General features: G+C 40.9%; 1 protein-coding gene across 1 annotated transcript in view; it reads left to right on the plus strand.

The window, feature by feature from the left end:
• Positions 1 to 22,108, plus strand: part of nisch (nischarin) — a 44,708-nt gene extending 22,600 nt beyond the window's left edge. The window contains exons 17-28 of the mRNA XM_033626841.2: positions 1,196 to 1,545; positions 2,639 to 2,850; positions 5,201 to 5,664; positions 7,459 to 7,643; positions 7,781 to 7,844; positions 8,677 to 8,815; positions 8,988 to 9,138; positions 10,840 to 10,959; positions 11,142 to 11,303; positions 12,958 to 13,130; positions 15,411 to 15,601; positions 20,634 to 22,108. Coding sequence (XP_033482732.2) covers positions 1,196 to 1,545; positions 2,639 to 2,850; positions 5,201 to 5,664; positions 7,459 to 7,643; positions 7,781 to 7,844; positions 8,677 to 8,815; positions 8,988 to 9,138; positions 10,840 to 10,959; positions 11,142 to 11,303; positions 12,958 to 13,130; positions 15,411 to 15,601; positions 20,634 to 20,961 — 2,539 coding nt within the window. The 3' untranslated portion in view covers positions 20,962 to 22,108. The remainder of the gene's footprint in view (positions 1 to 1,195; positions 1,546 to 2,638; positions 2,851 to 5,200; positions 5,665 to 7,458; positions 7,644 to 7,780; positions 7,845 to 8,676; positions 8,816 to 8,987; positions 9,139 to 10,839; positions 10,960 to 11,141; positions 11,304 to 12,957; positions 13,131 to 15,410; positions 15,602 to 20,633) is intronic.
• The last annotated feature ends 2,458 nt before the right edge of the window (positions 22,109 to 24,566 follow it).

Genomic DNA, 24,566 nt, shown 5'->3' on the forward strand with positions numbered 1-24,566 from the left:
TAAAATGTATATGAATTTCAGTTGGTATATATCTAATCCTCACTCGGAGATAAACATGGCAAAGCATTGTTCAAATGCTCTTCGGCAGCACTACACCCCTGCTCTTGCTCGACAAGGATTCAATACATAGAACTGCTGTTTTTAAATATCCCATTGAGAGAGACTCTTACCCCAACCTGAACTTTTTGTTCTGAAAATGTCAGTGTGCTAACCCCCTAACGTGGACAATAAACAAGATGCAGACATTCCTCTGAATCACTGGTGAAGAGAAAATACAGTGAAAGCTGGTCGGAGCAGTGAATGACAATAACCCTGCCCACATTTTAAAGTACTGTCTACTGTCTAAATGGATCCAGGGTCTAGCTACATGTCCATTGGGGTTAGTTTTGGTTCTAACGCGGAAACGAGGCTTTGATGCAAGAACTTGTAGATTAATGTTTTGCAAAACTTGCACAGATAGCTGTGGAAGTGAGAGATAACAGTGCTAGAGGGGTGGGCAAGCCTGTCGGCATCTTTAGCATGATGAAAGACTCAACGGCTACGTTCCTATTGAAGCTGAACTCACGCCAGTCCTGTCAAATATGACTTTGCAACTCATTTATTGCAAGAAGTGTTACAAAAGACAGGGAACGCAGATTCGTCGCTTTGTGTTGCAAGAGAGCACATTAGTGAAGGTGCAGTGATTTGAGAGGTTGAAAAGACAAAGCTGTGGTTGTATTAGAAAATTAACTGCAGGAAAAACTATATATGAAAATATTGTATTACCAGTTCACACAGCTGATGTTGTATTATGTAAATGTCAGTCAACACATTTGTGAATATTTTTTTCTGAGACTTTACATTAGACATGGTTGAGTGAATATTTTCTAAGTAATGAGTCAATTTTTCAACTCACAAATTCAATTTTTTTCTACAAGCTCTCATATTCAGCTCATGTGTGAGAATATTTAGTTAGTTCAGTTTAATTAGTTCAGCTTTTTGCTCTACAAGCGTTAGCATTTTGGAACATTTACCATCATATCTGAGAGTATTAAAAATTCCTACTGGTGTCTGAGATCACCTTAAGGTCAGACTGGTCTCTGAGATCCCCTAAAATTCACACAGATTCTGAAATGATGATGATGATGATGATGATGGTGTGTCCAAACGAATACAAGTGTTTTTCTTGATTCATGTTTTATGCTCATTACTCCAGTCCAAGCTCCAGGGACGGTTACTTCGAGATGGGTCTGGATGACTCTGTTGAGGAGTCGGTCTGCTCCTCCTCCTCCACATCGCTCGTTGTTCCTCCTGTAGAGGAGCCCGGTGGCCACCAGAGGGAGCTGTGTAAAGAGGAGGAGGAGGAGGAGGAGGAGGAGGAGGAGGAGGAAAATGAGGGGGAGGACGTGCAGGTTAGCAGGGTTCTGTGGTGCTACTGTCTTCAGGTGAAGGAGGAGGTGGAGCAGAGGGAGGTGGAGCAGAGGGAGGTGTGTCTGGTGCTGACGGACCGGGTGCTGGGCCTGCTGTACCTGTCAGATGATTTCACATGGACCAATCAGGACGCAGGTAAGCAGCACAGTCACGCTCAGGTGTTTTTATACTTTATCCAAACAAATATGGAAGCTGTGGCTCCTGCTCTTATTTTTCATGTTTGTTGGTATGAATTGTGTTTGGCTATCCGTCTTGGATTTAATAAATTAATTAAAGTTCATGTGAAAACTTCTGTAATGTTTCAGGATTATTATGTTAGCTGAGTAACTTTGCTGCTTGCAGTAACCGTTTTGGCCACATTCTTACATACAGCGCCTTTAACTAATTCTGAAAGTGGCCTTTGTTTGAGGACGAGTAACTAAAAGAAATTGTTGCAGCAAGTTGTGGACAATTTTTTCAACATCTTGTCCAAAATGATGAGACTTTTTGAAGTTCTGTGTTCTTCAAGACAGAAACAAATCTGACAGACACATTCATGACCACTGTTTAGTAACAGGAAGTGAAACTGAGCATGACTTGTGTTCAGACATTTCAGAAAATCTCGTGACATTTCTTCAAAAGGCGGGGGGGGCTTAAAGTGAAAGAAAATTGATAGCAAGGAATATAACATCGTGATGTGACTGTTGGCCTACACTCACTCCTCCCTGCTGCTGTTGTTGAACCAGAACGAGGAGGATGATGAAGAAGAAATGTATAAATTACACCTCAACACGCTCCTTTTGGTAATATAACCATAAATTTTGGCTAATGATAGTCAAACATATGTTTATGTCACCAAGTGCAGAATGTGTCATCAAACATATTTTCACGTAAAATAAATGATTATCATAACTGGGATTTGTGTTTGTTTAACTTCGGCCAATTAACCTAACGTTGAAGAAATGTTAACAGTCAAATCGTAAGGCCAAATTAACACCAACAACAGGACAAACACTAACTTGGTGGCCATTAATGGCCAATGTGAAGATGATTTTGTGGATGTTTTATACACCAACAGGTTATCCATAAATCTAGAAATTAATCAGAGGATTAATCAGTAATGGATGAAAACAAAGTTAGTAGCAGCTGTAATATACAGTCAGTTATGATTGGTGTGATAGAGCTGTTGTGCAGAAATGATTCTGCTGCATGCTGAAATATTAAAAGCGATCTGTTCTTCTGTTCTCAGATCAGGAGCAGAGTCCACCTGTGGAGGAGGTGCTGTCCAGCCTGCAGGTAGACCTCCTGCTGCCGTACTCCCAGCTCATGCTCTCCTCTCCAGGTGAGCTCCCTGACTCCTGCCTCGGACTCGGCCTTCGAGCCAGCCCGACCCGCTGGTACATCTTCTCAGAGGCCGAGGAGCTGCGGCAGACCAGGACTGAGCTGATGGTGCTGATCCAGGTCAGAGAGCACAACATGAGCCATTAAGAGTCCCTAAATTTAAGCTTCTGCTCAATTTCCGATTGCTGCAGATGGTCTGTAAGGTTTGACCACATAAGAAATTGTTTTCTTTATGTTAGGTGTTAAATTCTGTTTTCAATATCACAACGTTCTCCCAGTAGAGAGCAATGCAGCTCAGTGATTTATTTCCTAGAAGTGAAATTTAATTTGCAGACATTTTATGTCGCAAGTAAAGACACAGAATCCACGCAAGTAAAACATATTAAGATCCAACTTACTGATTACGTCATTTGACACAGTTCAGTCTATAACAGGATCAAACAGAGTTTTAATTTCTGCTGTATTATGTATAAACTTTTATTAGAGGCACAGGTATCACACGGGAAGTAGAGATTCATATTTTTCCCAAAACTTTGACATTTTTTGTCCCAGGTGCCATGACTTGTATTTGGGGTATAACTTCAGCCACAATTAAAATGCATTGCATATTTCAAGCAACTCTACTTGCAACAAGGAGAAATATGCATAAACCTTTGTGTTCTCAATCTGACTGCTTTAATTTATTATTTGGTGGAATTAATAATCAAGGCAACAGAACAGCGTTATATAAACATTAGAATGAACATAATCTCCACATGAAGCCTGAACTTGACTGTAGCTGTGAGAAATATGAAATGCCAAGCTTGTTGCGTGTGATCTCTCTGCTGAGAACAGGCTCATGGAAGTGATATTTGATGATTTTTCACCCCACAAGCATAGACATTCATCAAAGCAAGTAATTTGGCTTTTTAAAGTCATTCTGTAGCTCCTTTGCATGTGACGTCATACATTGATATGCTGTCCAGTTGTAGGGCAGGCAGCTGGAGGCAAAGACAACCAACACTGCACAAATGTTTTTAACTTAAGCTGTTTACAGTTGTTCCAAACAATCAAATTGGAAAAAAATCGAGGGCCACTTTAAGTCCCAACAATAGTAGGACGTAAAGGGGAGAAGTAAGGTCACTGAGAAATGGCAGCAGATGTGGATCAACAACCACCTTTTTCAGTTGTGAGGAGTGGAGTCAGCTAATTTTAAACATAAGCATAACAATGTTGTGTTAAACACGCCTCGAGTTGGATGCAATTACAGTGTGCTGTGACAACTTCTGCATGATTTTAGCCATGATACAGATTTTTAGCAGTGTTTCACCAGAGCTCTGGGAACAGTCGACCTAGTAGGTAGAAAATAGTAGTTGTTTTTTTATATATAAAACAGACAAAATACAAACAAAACAAACAAAGGACATACAAATTAGACAATTAAAACATTAACAAAACAAACAAACAAACAAAAAACCCAAATCCCAGCATCTCTAACCCCCTCAAGTCCAACCTCCACATCCAAACCTTACCCTCATCCTCTTTCCTTAATCAAAGCACTCCTCTCTTCTCTTTACACTTCATCCACAGCACCAACAAGGAAAGACATCAGTTTTTAGTTCATTTAGTTTTGTCAGAACAACCAAGTTAGAGGTTTAAAAAACAAACATACATACCCAACTTCATACATAATACTTAACATTTTAGTCCACTAGACTCCTGTACACTTTGATCAGCTGCCAGTGTAACATTAGTAATGTTAGAAGGTCTGGAGGACGAGGTAATTGATAACGACGATCCACACCGGGCAAATTGATCGAGTTGAGGGAAAAGTAACTTTGTTTTGTATGGATCACATCCAACATTAGTTTCATTGTTCTGACGATGCCTGCTGCCTGCAGGTTCATCCAACCCTTTTATGTAGTCACTTTGCTCTATCTCCACGTCATGCAGTACATGAATCTAAATGCCCTCCATCTGAATTTTGTGCATCATAATAGTCACATGATTTCAAACAAGCTATTAAGCTGAGATGGATTCTATATTCTGTTTATCATTGTTCAATCTTTGGAAGTATTTCCAAGCAAAGTTATTGGTGGACATCATGTTGTGTTAGCCTGATGTACATGGTTGAGCCTACAAAAAATGAATTTGGTGGGCCGAAAGAAATTTATTGTTGTGCTGCTGAGTTTTGCATCCCTGCCGACTCCTTGAATTGCATCTGTGTGGGAGGACGCGAAGGACTTCTTGTTTCTGTAGTGATTTGTATATTTTCTACATATCAGCCGATTCTGTTGATGCTTAGAATGTAACTAGTTTTTCTCATTTTTCAGTTATTATATTTCTCAGGAAACAGGAAATAGTTTGGATGTATATCTCTCAGGAATCAGTGTCCTGGGATTAAACCGTACTGACAGAGTGTGAAGCTTGAATCAGACTGAAGTCTGTCATTATATCTGAAGCTCAAAAACCTCCTCACTTGTTTTTCCAGGTAGCAAAGTCTCAGACTGACCCAGAGCCGCCCAGTGATCCTCAGCTCTTCCCTCGCTCGCTCATCAACTCCTGGGAGCTGGAGGAGAGTCAGGGAGCCCAGGGAGGCTATCCTGCCCTCCTTCTTACCCTCACTTCCTCCTCCTCTACCTCGGACGCACACCCCCTCCTGTCAGACATCCTCTCTAAGACAGAGGACCCCAGTCTCCCCTCTCTCCTCTTCCTCACTCACCGACACTTCTGGGTGCTGAAGATGGACTTCAGAGAGCTGGCAGAAAGGGAGAGAGGGCATAGTGTTGACAGTCATCACTCCTCCTCCTCCTCCACCTCCTCCTCCTCCTCCTCCTGGTGCAGGCTGGTTCACGTGCCCCTCGGCTCTGTTTTGCTTCACCCCAGAGAGAGAGCGTCTCAGGTCGGGGACAGAACCAGCAACACCTCCTGCCCTGACCCAAAACACCACCACAGGTACAGAAGCTGAAGAGATGTTTTAACTCCATTTACTTAAGCTTTTTTATGTGTCTGTGTATTTTTGCCAGACATATAATTTCGGACAAAAATTTCACAAGCACCTTACTTTAAGTTGTGTGTCATTAACATGCACATTTATTTAATCCCTGTATGACAAATTGATTAGGCTTAGCCATTGATAAGATTAAACACAGTAAAAATCTGTAATTATTCTGAGGGCACACAAAGATGAATTCCAAGTCTTCATAAAACAGACTGATAAAATTGATTCTCGTACATTAATGATTTCATTTTTGTTTGCTCTGTTAGTTTGTCATTAGGTATGTTTGCATGGAACCTAATATTCCACCAATAATCAAAATAATGCACCATATAAATGCCTCAGTCAGAAGAGACTGACCCGATCCGGCCTGATTGGAAGGAATTTTCAATCAGGCTGAGAGGGATGATGTAAACCTCTGATAATATGTTCGGTAGGAAAATATTAGCACCTATAACCAAGTTAACGCTTAATCCGATCATTTTTTTCTGGTTGAATAAATATATTCTTTTTGCATGTCTGCCCCATGTGGTGGGTAGCATTAGGAGACGTCATGTGCTACAAACGACATGCTGCAACAGGTGTTTCTGTGCAAAAACTCAAAAACTATCTAGTACTCTGGTATTGCTATCATCTCATGTGAGTGAAACAGAAACCTTATGAAACGTTACAGGCTGTGATGTGGAGTCACTGGACTTAACAGTCGTTTATCGCTAGCGGTAGCATAGGGCTGGGAAATATGAAGGTATTATATTGTTATCGAGATATGAGACTATGTTTTGTCTTAGATTTTGGATATTGTTGTATCGTGATATGGCATAAATGATGTCATTTTAAAGGCTGCGTTACAGTAAGTGATGTAAATTTGTCCACTTACCAGACTTTTCTGTTTGTTTAAACACTTGCTGTAACTCACTTAGTCATTTTATTTACATTATTGGTGACTGTTGATCAGAAATCTCATTGTGTTATTATTTTCTGACAAAAAAAAAAAAAATAGCCATCCCATGTCACATCAGAGAGGGCATTTGGACAGAAAGAAATATTATGTTCGATTTTGTCTCCCAGTCCCAAGCATTAGCCTGCATATGTGGCATTAAGGGAACTTTGATAAATTGTAATGTCTACAGATGTGAGGCACATGTGAGATGTGCAGTTGGGAGAAATTTTCCTTGAAGGCTTTCTATGAGAAAGGGATCTCTTGGTTAAGATTAGGGAAAAAGTTGTGGATTGGGTTAAAATGAATGGATTTCTGTCAGAAAGCCTACAAGAAAAACTTCTCCCATATGTGTGAGGTGTTTGCAAATTTGCGAATCCTAGAATAGCGAAGGAATAACCCACCATACTGTGCCTTTGATTGTCTTACACTGACACTCTTCACCTGACCCTAACCAATCTAACCACTGAAGGAAACGAGCACTTGCCAATCATAGGGAGAGTAGGGGAGGTTATTCCTTCGCTATCTTAGCATTCGCAAATTTGCAATGTGTATCGGGGACATCTGTAATTGATAGCTTCAGAGAACAACCTCCTCTGGTATATTTTTCAGCAGATTGGATGTTTAGCAGTGGGCGGAGTCAAAAAAAGTTAAATTCTGATCAAAAACTTTGTGGTATGTAAACTTATTTATTTAGCGTCCAGGTAAACAGTTCAGCTGGAATCTCTAATCAGAATGATTCAATCAGATTGAAGAAGTATTGTCCATGTAACTGGAGTTATTATCTGTACTTTAACCATCACGTTGTGTGCAGGAGGAGTCACACTGTGGAGCTGCTGCTGGGTGGTCAGAGGCTGCTGCTGCTCTTCCCTCTGGCCCAGAACAGGAGCTCCTTCCTAGGGGAGCTGAGCCAGCGGAGAGCTTCTCTGGAGGGGCTGAAGATGGTGGCTCTGCCTCTGCCCTGCCGGCCCTGTCCTCAGCAAGGGCAACACACACAAGGTGAAGACAAACTACCTGCCCATACACTCAGGAAGGGAATTTCCCTCAGGCCCTATTTTAGCTCATAGTTTAATTTAGTTTGACCCTCGCTGGTCTCTTGTCCCAATGTGTTTGACACCTCTGTGTTGTGTTTCCAGGCCGTCACGGATCAAGGGACCAGTGCTGCTGTACCAGTCAGAGGAAATCACACAGCACCAACAGGTAGACTTCTGAAGCTCTTCTGTGTCGTCCAACATAGATTACATTCTCTCCATGTCATTTACTTCTCTTCTTGTGCCTGCATTTAGAGCTACATGCTAATATGTGTCCCAGTTTGATAACACTGTAAACACAGTGAACTTATCTTATCTGCACACTCATTTATCAGTGAGTGTGTATGACATTTATTTATCTAAAACAAAACATGACGCAGAGCCACTGATGGACGTCAGTTAAGCTGTAATTTAATCACAAGAGTCCGGCCGATACGTTGGCATTGTCAGTGTTATCCACTGATTTGATCTTTTCACAGATATAAAGGTATCAGCTAAGTGTTGGGTGTACGTAATAATAAACATTAGAGATGGTATGTTTAAGGTAATATTAAAACAGTGTCTCCATTACATCGTTTGTTCACCAGAGCGCACTGACAAGTTTATTTCTTATCGAATAAAATGTCCCACTTAGTAGATAATCTAGTCACAGTTCTTTAAGAAATTAAATACTCCTTATCAGAATGTTTTGTGAAGGTCATAAAACAAATATTGCTGGAGGTTTTTTTGTTGTTGTTGTTGTTTTATATATTTCATTTTCATATTTTAGTTTTATGTTTAGGACACATGTAAAAACCCAAAGACAAAAACACCAACAGACTAAAGACACGATTAAACAAAACTAATAATTAAAAATAAATGAAATAAAAAATTCTAATGATAAATTAAAAAAAAAATGATTAGTGTAGTGTGTGTAGTGAGCGTAGTGTGTCATCTTCTTTTCCCACAGCAGCTCTGTGGTGATCATGGCTTATTATCTTTGTCCTCCTCCTCCTCCTCAGTTGGGACTCTTCCCGCCTTCAGGTGGAGGAGAACCAGCCGTCCCCCCACCTCATCCCAGGTCTCTCCCCAGGCCTAAAGCTCTTGGCTGGGCTCGGAGGACAGCAGCTGCTGGCCTTCTTCCACAGATATATAGCAGTGGTAGGACACACACACACACACACAGTCTCTGTAGAAAAATACACGGCCACACACTTCTAGTGGGTCATAATTGATGATTACTTCTGTATGAGTCTATGCATTATTTTTAGGAAACTACTACATAGTATACCTTTAAAATTCAACTGAACTTTTTTTTTTTTGTGTGTGTCAGTCTGAGGCGGAGGAGGTGAAACAGGTGTTGTGGCTGTCTGTGGTTCTCTACAAGTCTCCAGAGTCTGAGCTCACCTGCTGTCTGCTGCTCTCCACTGATACTATCTACTTCCTCTTGGAGGACTCCGCCTCTACGCTCGGCCATCACTCAGGTATGATGAATTGACATGATTGAATTGGTTCAGTCAGAGTGAGAGAAGTTATTGAATCAAAACATACACACAGATGATGTGGGGCCACTGGTTACACTACAGTGTGTTTTTAATACTTACACAAAATCAGATCTAACATTTGAGACATACACTAATCATTTTGCCCGGTTCTCAATAAAAGTATCCTCCTGGCGTCTCAAATTAAAAGTCATTCTCTCCATTATATGACTAATATACACCAAGTCAATCCACTTGTCGACACCAGGTACTTTTTTTTCAGCCATTTCTCGGTTAGGGATTTATTGCAGGCCACTGATAATATTCTTAACAGATATTTATCCTTTTTTCTCCACTCGAGTTTCTCCAGTCTAACCAAGTACATCAGCTCAAAATTAAAAGTGATTTTCGTTGAAAACACTTCCCAAAAATGAGCCTCAGAGGGACACCTTTAAAAAATTTGGAACTGATTTGCATCTTTTTCCCTGTTCGATCACCAACAGTCCGTCTAATTTAACTAAGATTTCTTCTGGGCAGCTGTACAGAAGTAACTTGTGACATTCTTCCAGCTAAATTTTCTTCAGGATGCGGAGCATGTTGTTCTCCGTTGCTGTCCAAATCTCACTTCCCATTTCCCTTGTGTGATTGTCAGATTACCCTCAGCTTCCTTTCTTGTTTTCATTTTAAATATATTTTCTTTATTAAGGTGTTGAAGGCCCATTGAAAAAACCTTTTTATCAGGTTCATTTTCATATGCTTTACTGCAGCTGTTCCCAACTGGTCCAGCCACAGGGTCAAGATTTGTCCTTAGTCATTAGTTCAAGGTCCACACAGTTTAAAATATTCAGTGTCATACTTGTGCTTGGCCATGTCGTCAAGCTAGTTAGCTGTCTCTGTCAAGTAGCTGTCTGTTATTCACTCGCTCAACAGGAATCGGCACTTCACAATAAAAGCTCTGTGCTGGAAATTCACTGTGCTTTAAAATAAAATGTGTCTTTTACAAACTTGACACATTCGCGAGTCACTTGCAGTCCATTCAGAATGGACCTGTGACCCACTTTTGGACCATGTTGGGAACCACTGCTTTAATAAATATTTAGTAGTTCATTTTCTGTGGTGCACAGAGAAATAAACTGTACTACTACTACTTCTGTGCCACTGTAACTGATACTACTGTCTCTACATCTACTGCTGGTTCTCCTGTTTAGTTGGATGTTAAGTCAAGTCAGTTTTCTTTATACAGCCCAAAATAACACGTCTGAACTTACAGCTGTAATAAATCACTTGAACCCAACTGTCTGCCATGTTTTTGCTTATTGTCCAAATAATATTTATCCAACCCTTTTAGATTTAGGTAAAAAATGCACTAGGGTACATTAGTAGTAGTAGTGTTTGTAATGTTATTTTCACCTACTTTGATTTATGTAATCACATAGAAATTGTCTTAGTTTATTTTCCCTGAATGCTAAGCTAATGAGGATCCTAACAGACAAACACACTTAAAACTAATAAGAAATAAAAAGGTACAAATTGAAAAACAGTAGGAGTTTCTTTTATTTTTCAGTCACTCAACAGTTTGTTTTCTGTTGTGTAGTGAGCATCTCACCCTCTGAGAGAGTGTGTCACTGTCATCTTTGTTTAATCTCTTCTGTTTTTTTTTTTTATCTCCGTCTGTCTTTCTCTCTCTGTCTGTCTGTCTGTCAGTGTTGGACATAACGGACTCTGGAGATCCAGACGTCTGTCTATGCTGCTGTCTGTCCATCAGGCTGTCTGATCTGCTGTCTGTCAACGTGGGACTGTTCGACCAGTACTTCAGAGTCGTAGGTCAGTGAATGTTTGTACACCTTATCTCTGGTGTATAAACAAATTTACACCAATCTGCTGTTTAATGCTGATGTTATCCTGTGTTATCCTCTTTATCCTCCTACTGTCTATCCATGGATTCTCTCTCTCTCTCTCTCTCTCTCTCTCTCTCTCTCTCTCTCTCTGTCTGTCTGTATCTGCAGGTCATTCGGCCGATCACATTGTGTGCTGCCTCAGCAGGGACAGTTACGGGACGGGCGTCTTCCTTCAGGAGCTGATGTCGGCTCTCAGTCTGCAGCAGCAGCTTCCTCCTCCAGAGCCGTCAGATCAGGACTTCTACTCTCAGTTCACCAACACAAACACAGGTAACCATGCAGGGACACTCAGAGGCAGTTGAATATCTGTGATGACATCAAATCCTACCTGAACAACCTGATTGGTTCATGATCATCTGTTCAAAGTGCTTCCCTCTACATGTAAATATAACACATTGCTGACACTCAAACTTCAAAAATGTCCGTTACTGGGGAAGATGGGCAAGTTATCCAACGTCACGTGAACACTGAAACACGCTGTTTCGTTATCATGTCAAAACAACAAAAGCTTTCTGATGCCCACTCAACTACCACTATACTACTGAGAGGAGTGAATGTGGAGAGACAGAACATGAAAACAACAGCAACAAACAGCTCGCGGAGGTTGCATTGATTTACAGATCCCACTGACATGCATGTGACTTTATTTGGGCAACTTGCCAAAAGAGATTCATGAGATGGAAAGACAGACTTTCCCAATAAGATTGAGAAATTATTTATAAATTACAAGACAGACAAAATGGATGACATATTTCTTGGAATAAGGAACGTGTTTGCTGATTCACCCCACCCATCCTCATTACCCAACATATAATTTACCTCCTATTTGCTGTCTGCTTTGATAATCAAGGTAAATTATATGTAAATTATTAACTGCTGTAGTAGGGCCTCCTGCTTACAACCCATATCATAGTATGTCTTTTATCCAGGTAAGATAACTGTCATAATGCCTGCCAATGTTCATGTTCTGTTTTCTTGGGAAAAAATAAAATCTCTAAATGCGTCAAAAAGTGTAAAAAAAAAACCTACAAATTTGTCAACTGCGGTCAAGTACCATGGCCTTTCAACTATATTTACATTTAATACTTTCAAAGAGAATCTTCAACAACCACTGGATGCAGCTGTTCCTTAACAGCTCTAAAAACAGACCAGTCCTGTTGGGGACATTTTTGCCAAGATACATGTTGTCCAAGGACGAGATATTTATCACCCTTGAAGCCTTTTCTTTATAAAAGTGAAACACGAAAAACATTTATTACAGTATGAATCCCATATTTTGTCCAAGTTGTTTATCAGTCATGTGCAGTACTCACACTCTTACCTGTCAGGCTCTTAGAAGGGGTCAGAATTCATTTCTCAGACGCCAGGAGACACTTTCAACTCATTAGCTTCTCTGAAACATGTCACATGTTACATTAACTCCTGAAGGTACAACTGGGCTCCTTAGACACTTCATGTCTGACATACTCTAAGAGACACACTATTAACAGACACAAAGAAACATGATAGCCTAGCAACATCTAGGCCACAAGAACACAAAATGCTACTCTCTCTTAATGTAACAGGCTCGCTCTATAACCCAGGGACCAGAGAGAGAACAGAGAGTATCTAGTCCTCAAATCATAATAATACAACCTCACCTTTTTCAAAGTAATATCCAGAAAAAACATTGTCTTATTTGACATTTAAACATCATCGTCAGCCCCTTTTGGTACAAAGAAGAATGTCAGAATGTGGACAGACATGTTATTTTTAGATTTACCTATTTTAATATGTGTTTTTATCCTGATATGTGAATTTGTTTAAATAAAAAATCCTATCCCAAAATACATCTGTGCACAAATTGTTTGGAAGACTGATCTAAATTGCTGACCTGTTATTAAGCTGATGATGGTGACAGATGTGATTTTGTCTACCCCTGCAGGTAAAATGCAGAACTACGAGCTGGTGCACAGCAGCAGGGTGAAGTTTATTTATCCCAGTGAGGAGGAGATGGGAGACCTGACCTTCATTGTTGCGGAGAGGAAGACTGTGGCAAGTGCAGCATCATCGTCCTCACGCTCCTTCAACGTCCTGCTGTACCTGCTGGTCTTCCAGGTAAGAACCCTTTGTGATGGGGGAGACAAGTAACAGCGTATTCATTCGCCAAGTCCTTCTTAGCATTGCCTCTAGCAACGGACCATGGCTGCCCTCACCTGACTACAGTTCCCCTCCCAATCATGTGAAGCTTTGTAATGTTTTTCAGTGAGCTTAAAGGCACACTAAGCAGGATTCCCTTAAAAAAAAAAACAATATATAGACTCACAAAAAAGTAAACCCTCTCAATCATCACTTATGACCCACTCTCAGTGTGTGGCGGTGTCTGTATCTGTAGAGGACCTACCCCCCTACCTGGATTTTCTCATGTTCGTCTTATTATTGCTTGTTTGGGACGTTTCCAGGTATCAGGCTTTGGGTAGTGGTGGGTAGCCCCCAGCCAATAGCAGCACAAGGTCAGGGGACTATAAAAAAATCGCGACCAGCCGTTTCTCTCCTCTGCTTTGTGAATATGGGCTGCAGGTCCGTGTGTCTGTTTGAGACACATATACAAGCATGGGCCTTAGTTGAAGAAACAAAGTCAAGCAATGCAGCAGCTTCCTACAGGGTTGTTTGGGTGTGTTTATTTGTGCTTTAGAACGTAACCACCATGAAACAATCAGATCAGTTTTATTTTAATGCCTCCATGCTGGTGATAGCCGTGGCCAGAGACATTATGTTTTCGGGGTTTCTGTATGTGCCTATGTCTGTCCCGTTTTTGTGAATGTGATATCGTGAGAATGCCTTTTGGGAATTTCTTAAATTTGGCACAAATGTCCACTTGGACTGAACAATTAAGTGATTGAATTTTGGTGGTTAAGGGTCACTGTGGCTGCACACAGTTGCAGTGATTCGCATTGTCGCCTCACAGCAAGAGGGTTCCTGGTTCCAACCCAGGGTGGGGGAGCCGTTCTGTGCCGAGTTTGCATGTTCTCCCTGTGTCATTGTGGGTTTTCTCCAGGTACTCCAGCTTCCTCCCACAGTCCAAAGACATGCAGGTTAATTGGTGACTCTAAATTGTCCATAGGTGTGAATGTGAGTGTGAATGTTTGTCTGTCTCTGTGTGTCAGCCCTGTGATAGTCTGGTGACCTGTCCAGGGTGTACCCCGCCTCTCGCACAGTAACACCCCTAATGTGACAAGCGGTTATGGTAAATGAGTGAATGAATGAAAATGGATGAAGGGTCATTGTGATCTTGCATCTGTCTAGTTCTTGAGTACACGACATCTCAAGAACGTCTTGAAGGGATTTCGATTGATTTGAATTTGGTGGTCAAAGGTCACTGACCTCACAAACCATGTTTTTGGCAATAAGATAAGATAAACTTTATTGTCCCAAACGGGAAATTTGTTTTGGACACATAGCTGCATAGCAGATACAAAAATCATGGACAATCAAGACACACAGTAGGCAATGATGTAGTACGTCAAGAACGCAGATTTGAATAACATGATTGTACAATCAGGACTTCTGGGCGAAATAAATACATCAACTTTGTCATAACAGGTAAGGCTAGAAGAATAAAACTCCTTAAGGTTGCACTAGCCCAGGAGATCATAATTAAAAGTGCAAAAAAAACTGTAATATAGATAGTGCAAATAAAATACAATAGTGCAAATGAAACCGTCGCCAATAAAAACTGAAGTGCGAGAAAAAAAACATACCAAAGTGTACGTCAGGTCAATAGTCACAATAGCAGCCCTGCTCTGCCAGGGAGACACCGCAGGGCCAGCAGATAAAGAGAGTGGCATAACCATAAGAACATTATGAGAATAGTTTTTTGTGAGGGGGAGTCAGGGTAACTGGTTCACTGTTTGCTTACATGTGGGGTAATATTAATGTCAGTTTTGTGTTCACAGCCTTTTTCCATCACCCCCAAGTGTTTAAAGACATCAGTTATTGCAGGTTTAAAAAACCCAGTAATTGGTTTGGTGTGCAAACTCCCAACTCTCAGCTCCTTTTAATCAAGGCTGAAGACTTTTCTGTTGGTTGCTGCATTTTATTAAATCAAATATTCATTCCTTACTCTCCTCTGGAAATTTTACTCATTCATTTTTGTCTTATTCTGTTTTGCCCTGTTTCTATTTTCCTTTTGAATTTGATGTAAATGTACTTTTGTAATGTGTTTATTTTGCACTTTGACTCTCCTTGTTGCTGAAATGTGTTATATAAATAATTTTGCCTTCCCTATTGATAATTTCTTAACTGGTTTTGCCTTGATTTTATATTTCCACTCTTTGTATTTGCTTCTGTTTTATTATTTTAAACTCTTACAGAAATAATTGTTCTTCTTTCCTCCAGGTGCAGATCCCCAGCACTCTGCTCAGCCAAGGCTCCACTCTATCAGGCCACTCCTCTTCTGTTTCTGGCTCCGGCTCATCTCCAGTACTCCAGCCCAGGACTTTGATCCTGACCAGCACCGATGTGTTCCTATTGGACGAGGACTATGTCAGCTATCCTCTGCCCGACTTTGCCAAAGAACCTCCCTCCAGGTGAGCACACAGGAAGCCCTACCCTCCAATACCACAACATTTCAAAGTCATTATCCGTCTTTATCCAGGTGGATCACTTAAGAGCAGAATTATTCACAGTAAAGGCCCTCAGGTTTGGGAGGCAGGGTGGACAAACACTTAACAATAACATCAGTGACACGTGTCATCTCCAGTGAACGCTGCAGAGTTGTTATTTGGCAGCAAGTTAAAAAAAACTGTTCCCTCTTACTCGTCTGCTGCAGGAAAAGAGGAAGAAGAGGAGACAGTGACTGACTGACATACTGTGAGAGACGCGTAGACAGTTTAGTTACAGGGAACATGGGGCACTCGGGGGGAAGAAAAGCTGAAATCAATATTCACTGAAGCCCAAGAGGCAGAGCATCAAATCAGTCCCTTTGTGTCCCTTAATTATTTAGTCGCAGATAACTCACACACACATTTTGATTCATCAGTGCTCAGCTGGTGAGATATAATTTAAAGGGATGTCTGAGTCCTGAAGAAGTGACTATTGGTCAACACACATTGTGGTGTTTACATTTTCTTACATGACACAGCTGCAGAGCGAGCTTACAGTAGGCTCACAAAAAAACGTGCTCTTTATTTAACTAAAGAAAATATTAGTCTGTATCCACCTTATCCCTGAGGGTGCTACTGGAGAAATGATTATGGGCGCAACTTCCAGTGAGATAGCGGAAGTAGCAGTAAGCTAATTAGTCCCATAGACTGTCTGTGGTTCATCCCAGTGGCTACTCTTGGTGGCAAACCACCAACGCTGGTTCTTTTCGAAAGTAATTTGCCTTCAGTTTAGCAAATACTGATTTATTTTTTAACAAATATTTAACTAATGTTAACTAGCATTTTCTAAAATGTCTTTGCGGAGCTCTGGTACCTCAACGTCAGTACATGATATTCCTATCTTTACTACCACTTTATATTTCTGTTACTGAAGTCTGCTGCTAAATTCAGCATCATGTGTCACTCAGAACAGTTTTTAATAAATCAGAAGTTAAAGAAACGTGTAAATGGCTGAAAAAAAACTGAGGATTAGCTTGGAAACATCACATTTATTCACTTTACATGCAGCTACAGTTAGCACCGAATTATGTTACATTTTTTCCACATGTGTTAGGATCCCTTAATAAGTCATCAGAAATCATAAATCATCTTTAGAGGGAACAGGTGTTTACCTTAAGCTAGCTCGGGCCATGTTAAAGTTAACAATATTTTAACGGAGCAAGGCAAGCTAACTGCTAGCGTGCTTGGTTGAAAAGGAAAAAAAAACAATGCTTTGAGATGGCTGTCAGAGATGGCAGAGGTATGATCACATAATCCCGTTTGAGCTATAACAGGTGGTGTGTTCCATGTTTTATTTCCCAATTGCTCTTGGAAAGAAGAATAGAGTGCTGGAGACAAACGGTTGCCATTGGAAATAGCCGGTTTTGGTTCAACGCCGGAAATTGCACCCATAATTTGCACAAGGTATCATGGGAGCTAGGAATAAGGTGGATACACATTTTGTCCAACATCATGTCCGTGTTAAGGCGGGCTCAGAATACAGTGGTTTTAAAATCCTGAACTTTGAAATCTGGTTGCATCACACACACATTGACAAGACGTTCCTCTATCTTATCACAAACATGCACACACCACAAGATTTGAAAATAACAGCACATCACACGCTACAAGATAAGACTGAGATTATCGTGCTAGAGGGAACATGAATGCACCACCTCCCGTGATATTATAGGGAAGCAGATATAAACAAATAGGACACTTTAGAGGATGCGACAACTTCCTGTAATGTAAACAATGCTTTGCAGTGACCAAAACAAAAGCAGATTGCGAAACAAGTCTGGATAAGAAAATGGTCAACATGGGCTGTCTGTTCTTCAGGAAGAACTGAAGGTGAGATTTTAACTGTCAGTTTTAATACCTGTCAACAGTAGTATAGTAGCTACTGTTAGCTTTAAAGGCAATAATGTTAATCAGTGGTTGGAAAAGCCGTCAGCTGCTGCATACCGACATAATCATCCAGGTGGGTGGTAATAACAGTAATGATAACATATCACTTCTGCTGTTATCGCACCTATAGTATAAGTGGGGTTTTTTGTCACCACAGTGTAACAGTAACACCAACAAAGACAGTCACACTATGCGCAATTAAAGGCAATAGAATAAAAGTGTTGTAAGAAGATTCTTGAAAATCTTGATGGCAGGAGGAAGAGAATTCCAGAGCCAGGAGTGGAGCTCTATAATGTAAGAGGGGGCGAGGCTGTTTAACACTTCATCAACAAACATCAGAATCTTATAATGCTTCCTGTCGCTAACAGGCAGCCAGTGTAGGGAGGAAAGAATGGGTGTAATGCCCTCCCTCTTTTTTGACTTTGCTAAAACTCTTGCTGCTGCATTTTGGACAAGTTGAAGACGGGATAAACAAGAATGAGTAATACCAAAATATAACGAATTGCAATAGTCGAGCCGGGAGGAAATGAAACATGTTCATGTGTGAAGCTATCAGGGTGGCCTCCATGAGTCTGTGAGCAGTTCAAGAGGTTTAAAACTAGATTTGTAAACCTCTCACAGTACCAGATAATCTGGGCCGAGCATCAGTACCAACCAAAGTCCCAGACCGGATTTATCCTCCGTTTGTCTGGAGGGGTGAATCAGGGATAAACTGGCCCAGAAATCCTGCAGTCTGAGCCCGGCTTTAGTTGATCTTCGTTCGGGAGGGCAATTATTTAGTGGTGATGATGTTTCTCTCCTGTTGACGTCTATTTCATTGACTTGGACTGGAGTGTATCTCTTGTTGATCAAAACAAATGTGTTGATTTAACAGGTTTTTGATTCTGTAAGCTGACATACAACTACTTGTAGAGCTGTGTCCATATCATCCATATTTATGTCATTGTGTTCTGGCTCCGGCAAAGGAAGATGATGTCCCCATTTTCAACCCTTTCTACTGAGCTCTGATTTGCTCAGTACGTTTTCCAACCAGGGAAACAGCCTTTACCAGACCTGTTTTAAACACAGGTCAGATATGGGTGGCTGTGTAATATTTGCCATTGTGGATCTGTAACAGCTGGAAAATACGAACCACATTTAAAACAGCTCTCTTTTTATTTTCCTCGTAAACAAAACACTTGAAATTCCAAATGCGGTACTTCAGAGATGCACCTGAGAGAAATGTTGCTGATACAGAAGCAGTGACAGTTTTATCAGCCCAGAGGCAGGGCAGATCTGCTGCATCACTCTCTCTCAGCGTGGAGATCATTAACTGAAACTGCTGGTCGGTGTTTGTTTGTGTTGCTCTGCAGTTTACTGACTCGCTGTGTCGTTCATGAGGGGACTGTTCCAGTGTTCAAACTGAGTAACAATCTGAAAGTGATTGAGCTCAGCTGAGCTTCAAACTGCTGATACAGATCCATTTGAAAATGTCTTGATCAACCAGCATCCCTAATAAAAGACACTTGAAAATGAAGCACCAGACCTTTGAGGTGAGATAAGAGTGATCATTCAGCAGCTCAAGACAGATATTTTCCTCAGGAGTTGGTAGAGACTAAAAAGAGAGCTTAAAGAGAATGAGTGTAGGACCGTATGGTGTTCTTTGTTGTACCTGTAACCACCACAGTGACATCATGTGGTCACAGAGTACAGAGGTTTTCAGTATCAGTATCTCATTTTTATTTTTTTAAATCAAAACATCTGCCTTTTCTCTTTCTGTAAAACTGTTTCAAATGTCAGTGCCAAGAGTTGCTCCTAGTGACGACATTCGAAGAGAATTCTTAGAACTGTGACGTTTTCTTAGAATTACCAGTTAAATTTAAGACTAGGTCCTTAAAGGTAAAAGTTATTTACAGAGTATATTAGACCTTAAAAGAGCTCCTAATGTGAAAAACTGTTAGGAGCAGGGAGAGAGGACTTTTAAGAGGCTTAAGAGTTTCTTTAGCAGAGGAGAAAGTGGTGGAAACACAAAGAAGTGGGAGAAATGTTCTCTAAACGCTTGATGACAGTAATGTTAATGAAATGCTACAGATTAGATCGTGCAGGGATAATATGTGGTTGATCTCATTAGAGTATGCATACATTTCCCACCCAACGCAATAATGCTATAATGCCAGAGATAGTTATTACATAAACCACCAACACCAAGATATTTATAAAACTGGATGATGCAATAGAGTGCAGCAGTGATCACTTGGGTCTGTCTCACCCTTTCATCAGCAGAGTGATCACACTAACAGTGACAACCCTTTCACAGTTGGCTGTTTATTTCATTTCATTCCCACTGGGTGTCTGCGCCATGCAGGCTCGGAAAAGGGTGTGTCTGTGACAGCCAATCACATCTGTTAAAAGAGTGTGTTACACCTAGCAACAGGATCAACCACACCTCCTCACTAAGGTAAACGTTGCTCTGAGAACTTTCCTAAATCACTCCTAAGTTAGGACTCCTTACTAAAAAATTTTTAGGCAAAGTTAGGAGCTCTGTCAGAGCATTCTCTGAATGTGTGTGAATATGGCCCCAGTTTCACAGGCACGTTGGTTACTTTTTATACATTCATTGTGAGCCTGATGAAGAAGATGCACAACCCTTTGTTCCCTTCTGTTTCAGAGCTGCTTCTTGTTGTGTGCCCTTTCTTAATTTTAAATATTTTTGAATCTTATAAAAAATATTATTACAAAAAAAAATCAGATTCTAAATAACCCAACACTTGTTTTGCCCTTAGTTTTATCCAAGGTTTATTTCATGACTTTGGGAAATGAAATTCCACTTGTTGCAGATCATTTTAATTGAGAAATATTAGTTACAGACTTCCATGGATCATCTTAAAACATATAAATTTTCTATGATAAAATCACAAATCTTTGACTGATTAAATATTAATTTTATTTATAATAATTATTAATGAACCCCTTTTCTCAAAGAAAAGATTGTTGTGTGTTTGACAGAAGTGACGTCTTTATGACAACCTTTTACAGTGTGGTAGTAGTCATCCTCCTCCTTCTCATCTTCATCTTCCTCATCCCCCATCAGGGAGCGGTACCAGCTGCGTGAGGCTCGGAGGATCAGAGACCTGGACCGAGTGCTGCTGGGGTACCAGACATACCCTCAGGCTCTGACCCTGGTGTTTGATGACCTGCCCGGCCCCGACCTGCTCTGCCATCTCACCATGGACCACTTTGCTGCTGCAGGGGAGGAGGTCCTGCCCAGAGAAGGTGGAGCCAGCAGTGGGGCAGAGGGTGAAGTCCAGTGGTGCGTCTTTGTCCCAGGAGCCGACAGCAGAGAGAGGCTAATCTCTCTCCTCGCCCGCCAGTGGGAGGCGCTGTGCAGCCGGGAGCTTCCTGTGGAGCTCACTGGCTGATTGCTGGATGATGGAAAGACAGTTGACTGTTCAGCACCTCGTTCGTCGTTGGGAGCTGATTGGCAGGTGGAGTCATCATGTGACCAGGATAATTAACATACAGATTCAGGGCGTGGGGGGCTGTTTAAAGGCCTTGATATGCTTCAAACCGAGTAGTTTGTGTAAAGTCTTGTCTGAAACCGTCCAAAGACAAAGCTTTTTCTAGCTGCTCCAAATGGTCTCACTGAAAGGCAGCCTGTCGTCATAGAGACGAAGAGCTGCAATGAATCAATTAAATGGGGATAAAGATGCACACGTTCAGTGTCGCCTTGAAGGCATTCATCATTGCCCTTGGTTGGTCACATGAACAGTGACAGAGACAGTTACGTAAGAGAGAAGTTTAAATGCGGCCTACTTATATAGCTCCACACTCCAAGCCAGTCGCATCATCTCACCGTGTGTTACTGATTTATACTGTGTCCGCGCCTTTAGCCTGCTGGTGTATTCCTATGGTGCACTGAGTAGACGGAGTCTGCACACAATCTGAGTTTTATTGTAGCTGGCAGATATGCCGGATCTGACACTAAATTTCAGTGGCAAGAGAGGCATTTACAACACCACCACCACATTGCCCATACGGACACAAACAAGATAATGGTAAGACAGAGAACTGGTGAATGTCGTTCAGGCTAAAATCATATTGTGAAGAGGCAATTATTTGTCAGCTATGAAAGCTATTATGGCTTTTGCCCTGTAGGCTGATGTTTTGTCAGCTGAACATTAGGTTGTTGCTGCCGCTGGCAGATAGCACTTCATTTAAACAGTTTTCCTGGCCTTCACCATTACCTGTTAAGCGGTGCACCAGTGCACTGAAATGGAGCGGACCCACTCTCAGTGAGCACGCCAGAGAAAACAAATAGGGGGTTTGTGTTCCGACGTCACATTGTGTTGCAGCTAATACCTGTATATAAAGATGGACGACACGTCTCCGCTACCTCCAGCTGGACAAAAATGAAGCCAAAATAACCCAGATACAGGCGCCGCCATCTTGTAGTGGTGATGTCACTCGGAGACAGAGTCTGCACAGTAGCGATCTCCACTTGATGGGCACATTCAACCCCCTTTTTATAGTATCAAATAACAAATTAAACTGCACTTATGGGAAAAATGAAAACTCCAGCAAACATAAGCATGATAAGAATACCTAATATGACAGAAACCATTTTGGGAAAAAGATATCGACGTTTACCTCTAAGTTTTTAGCATAGAGAGGGTGGGGCTTACGACCTATACTGCAGCCAGCCACCAGGGGGCGATCAAGATGTTCTGGCTTCACTTTTGGGGAGCTGGCACCTTACTGAAAAAAGATGTTCAGTCCAAGAAGACCACTGCAGAGGCCTCAGTATGCCTCTAAGGAACTCGTTAATAGATGTTTCTTCTCGTTCTGTACGTCCACACTTAAAATGGGGTGAAATGCCCCCTGTCATTAGGCGGTCCTGGCTGTGTCACACTGCCTCCTCACTTACTCTCTAACAACTCTGTGTCTTTTGTGTGTCTTTGTAGTCTTGACGTCCTGATTCACTCAAATGGGGATAACAGTGCACACTTTAACACACTCTTCTCGAAGGAATTCATCCTGTTGCACTCAGTCATTCATGAAAAGAGACAGAAGTAAGTGGGAGTGATTGTTGGTATTGGAGGTGGTCTCAGATGCTGTTAGATGATCCAACAGGTGCTCAGTTTGAAGCATACTGGGGCCTTTAGTCGCACTCCATTTGAAAGGGATGTGGCTCTGCACACACTGTTTGGTGTCCACTACAGAAAAGAAACTGAGGCTCAGTCAGACTCAACAGACACCAGACTGCCACTACAGACCTGTGACCTCACAAGAAGCCGAAATATTGGGAGTTTCTGGCACAACTTCTCTTTCTTGCAAAGTGTCTCACATTTCAGACTTGATTGACAGACAGACTGACAGACAGACTGATGTTGCACAGCAGGGGGCGCTGCAGACAGTCCACAGGAGTCCTACGAGATTTTAATCAACCTTACCTTCAAGGAACAGTTTGTCATTTCTGGTAAATCCTCTTGTTCTCTCTCCTCTCCAGAGTCAGACTGTAAGATGTGCATCATTTTCATCTCTGTTTGTCCAGGATATGTTCAGCCTAGCTTAGCACAAAGACTGGAAGCAGAGGGAAACTGCTAGCCTAGCGTCATCAAAGGATAAAACAAATCCACCCTCCAAAAATCTCCAAAGTTGTTTGATTTACATGTTGGTGTTTGTGTAAAGTTGCTCTTAAAACCAAAAACGTTTTTCACATGTGCGCAATCTGACTCTGGACGAGGTCACAAGATGATATCCCAAAATGTTGTTTTTAGGAGCACACAAACTCTCTCTCTCTCTCTCTCTCTCTCACACACTCACACACACATTCACACTCACACTGCTGCTCGGCACAATCTGCTCTCTGAACATTTTATCCCTTGCACATTGTAATTAATGAAGCAGTATTATTGAACTGTATATTGAAGCTTTTTATTAATATTATATTAATATAATTATGTTTTGGGACAGACGGATGTTTTCCATCCTGAAGCAGATTTTGTACTAAACATGGAGGTCTTCATAATGTTTCCAAAAAGAACTCTTAAATGTCATATTAAGTATTATCATTGAGTATTATTTTTTATATTTTCTTTGTGTTTTGTTTTATTGTATGTTTTGTTTTTCATACATTATTATTATGGACAAATGGGAAGCCAACCAGCCGGCAATGGACTACCCACTCTTCACCACTTGTTGTTTACGTTACATCTTGTTGTCTTGTTAAAGGGGAATGCCACTGAATTAAAATGAAAATGAAGAAAGTAAGAATATTTCCCGTTTGGTGTAGTGACAGTGATTTGATTCTTAGAAAATCAGCAGGATTTACCACAGTTAGCAAACATTTAAGCTGAGGCAGCGACTTATCCAGAAAACCAGTCTGACCAACAAGATGTTAGTCACTCCATGTTTCTGTGGGAATGACAACTGAAACTGACACTGTGATAGACACAGTTACTGCAAAGGTTTATTTGACATGTATTATTAAATCTGGAAATATTAAGTGTATTACAATGACAATTACTCAAGTAAATGTACTTGTACTTTACTTGAGTATTTCTATTTTATGTTATTTTCCACTTCCACACCCATACGTCTTAGAGACAATTCACATTTATGTGACAGCTTTAGTTTCTAGTTACTTTTTAGATCAAGGTTATACTGCACATACAAAATACATGCTCAGTTTATGATGCATTATGATTTGATTATATATTTGTTATAGATTTATTAACTGAACTGTATAAGAAGTGGTTAATAGTTGCTTATTTTTGACCAGCTACAACATCAACTGCATGTTACTGCATATGTAATGGGTTCTAAATTAGCACCAGCCACGTGCTCGTAAAATATGCAAGTGACTGCCAGATTTTCTTCACTCATTAGTTAAAAAAACCAATGCTAATCTATTGAGTGACTGGTAGATTTTGGAATCCAGTAGCTACAGTTGCTGGTGGTCAAAAAAAGGTCATTTCCAACTCTTGAGTATAACCATAGACTAAAAAAACAATGGATGTAGCTA

The sequence above is a fragment of the Epinephelus lanceolatus genome, chromosome 1 (genome assembly GCF_041903045.1).
Source record: "Epinephelus lanceolatus isolate andai-2023 chromosome 1, ASM4190304v1, whole genome shotgun sequence".
NCBI classification, from domain to species: Eukaryota; Metazoa; Chordata; class Actinopteri; order Perciformes; family Serranidae; genus Epinephelus; species Epinephelus lanceolatus.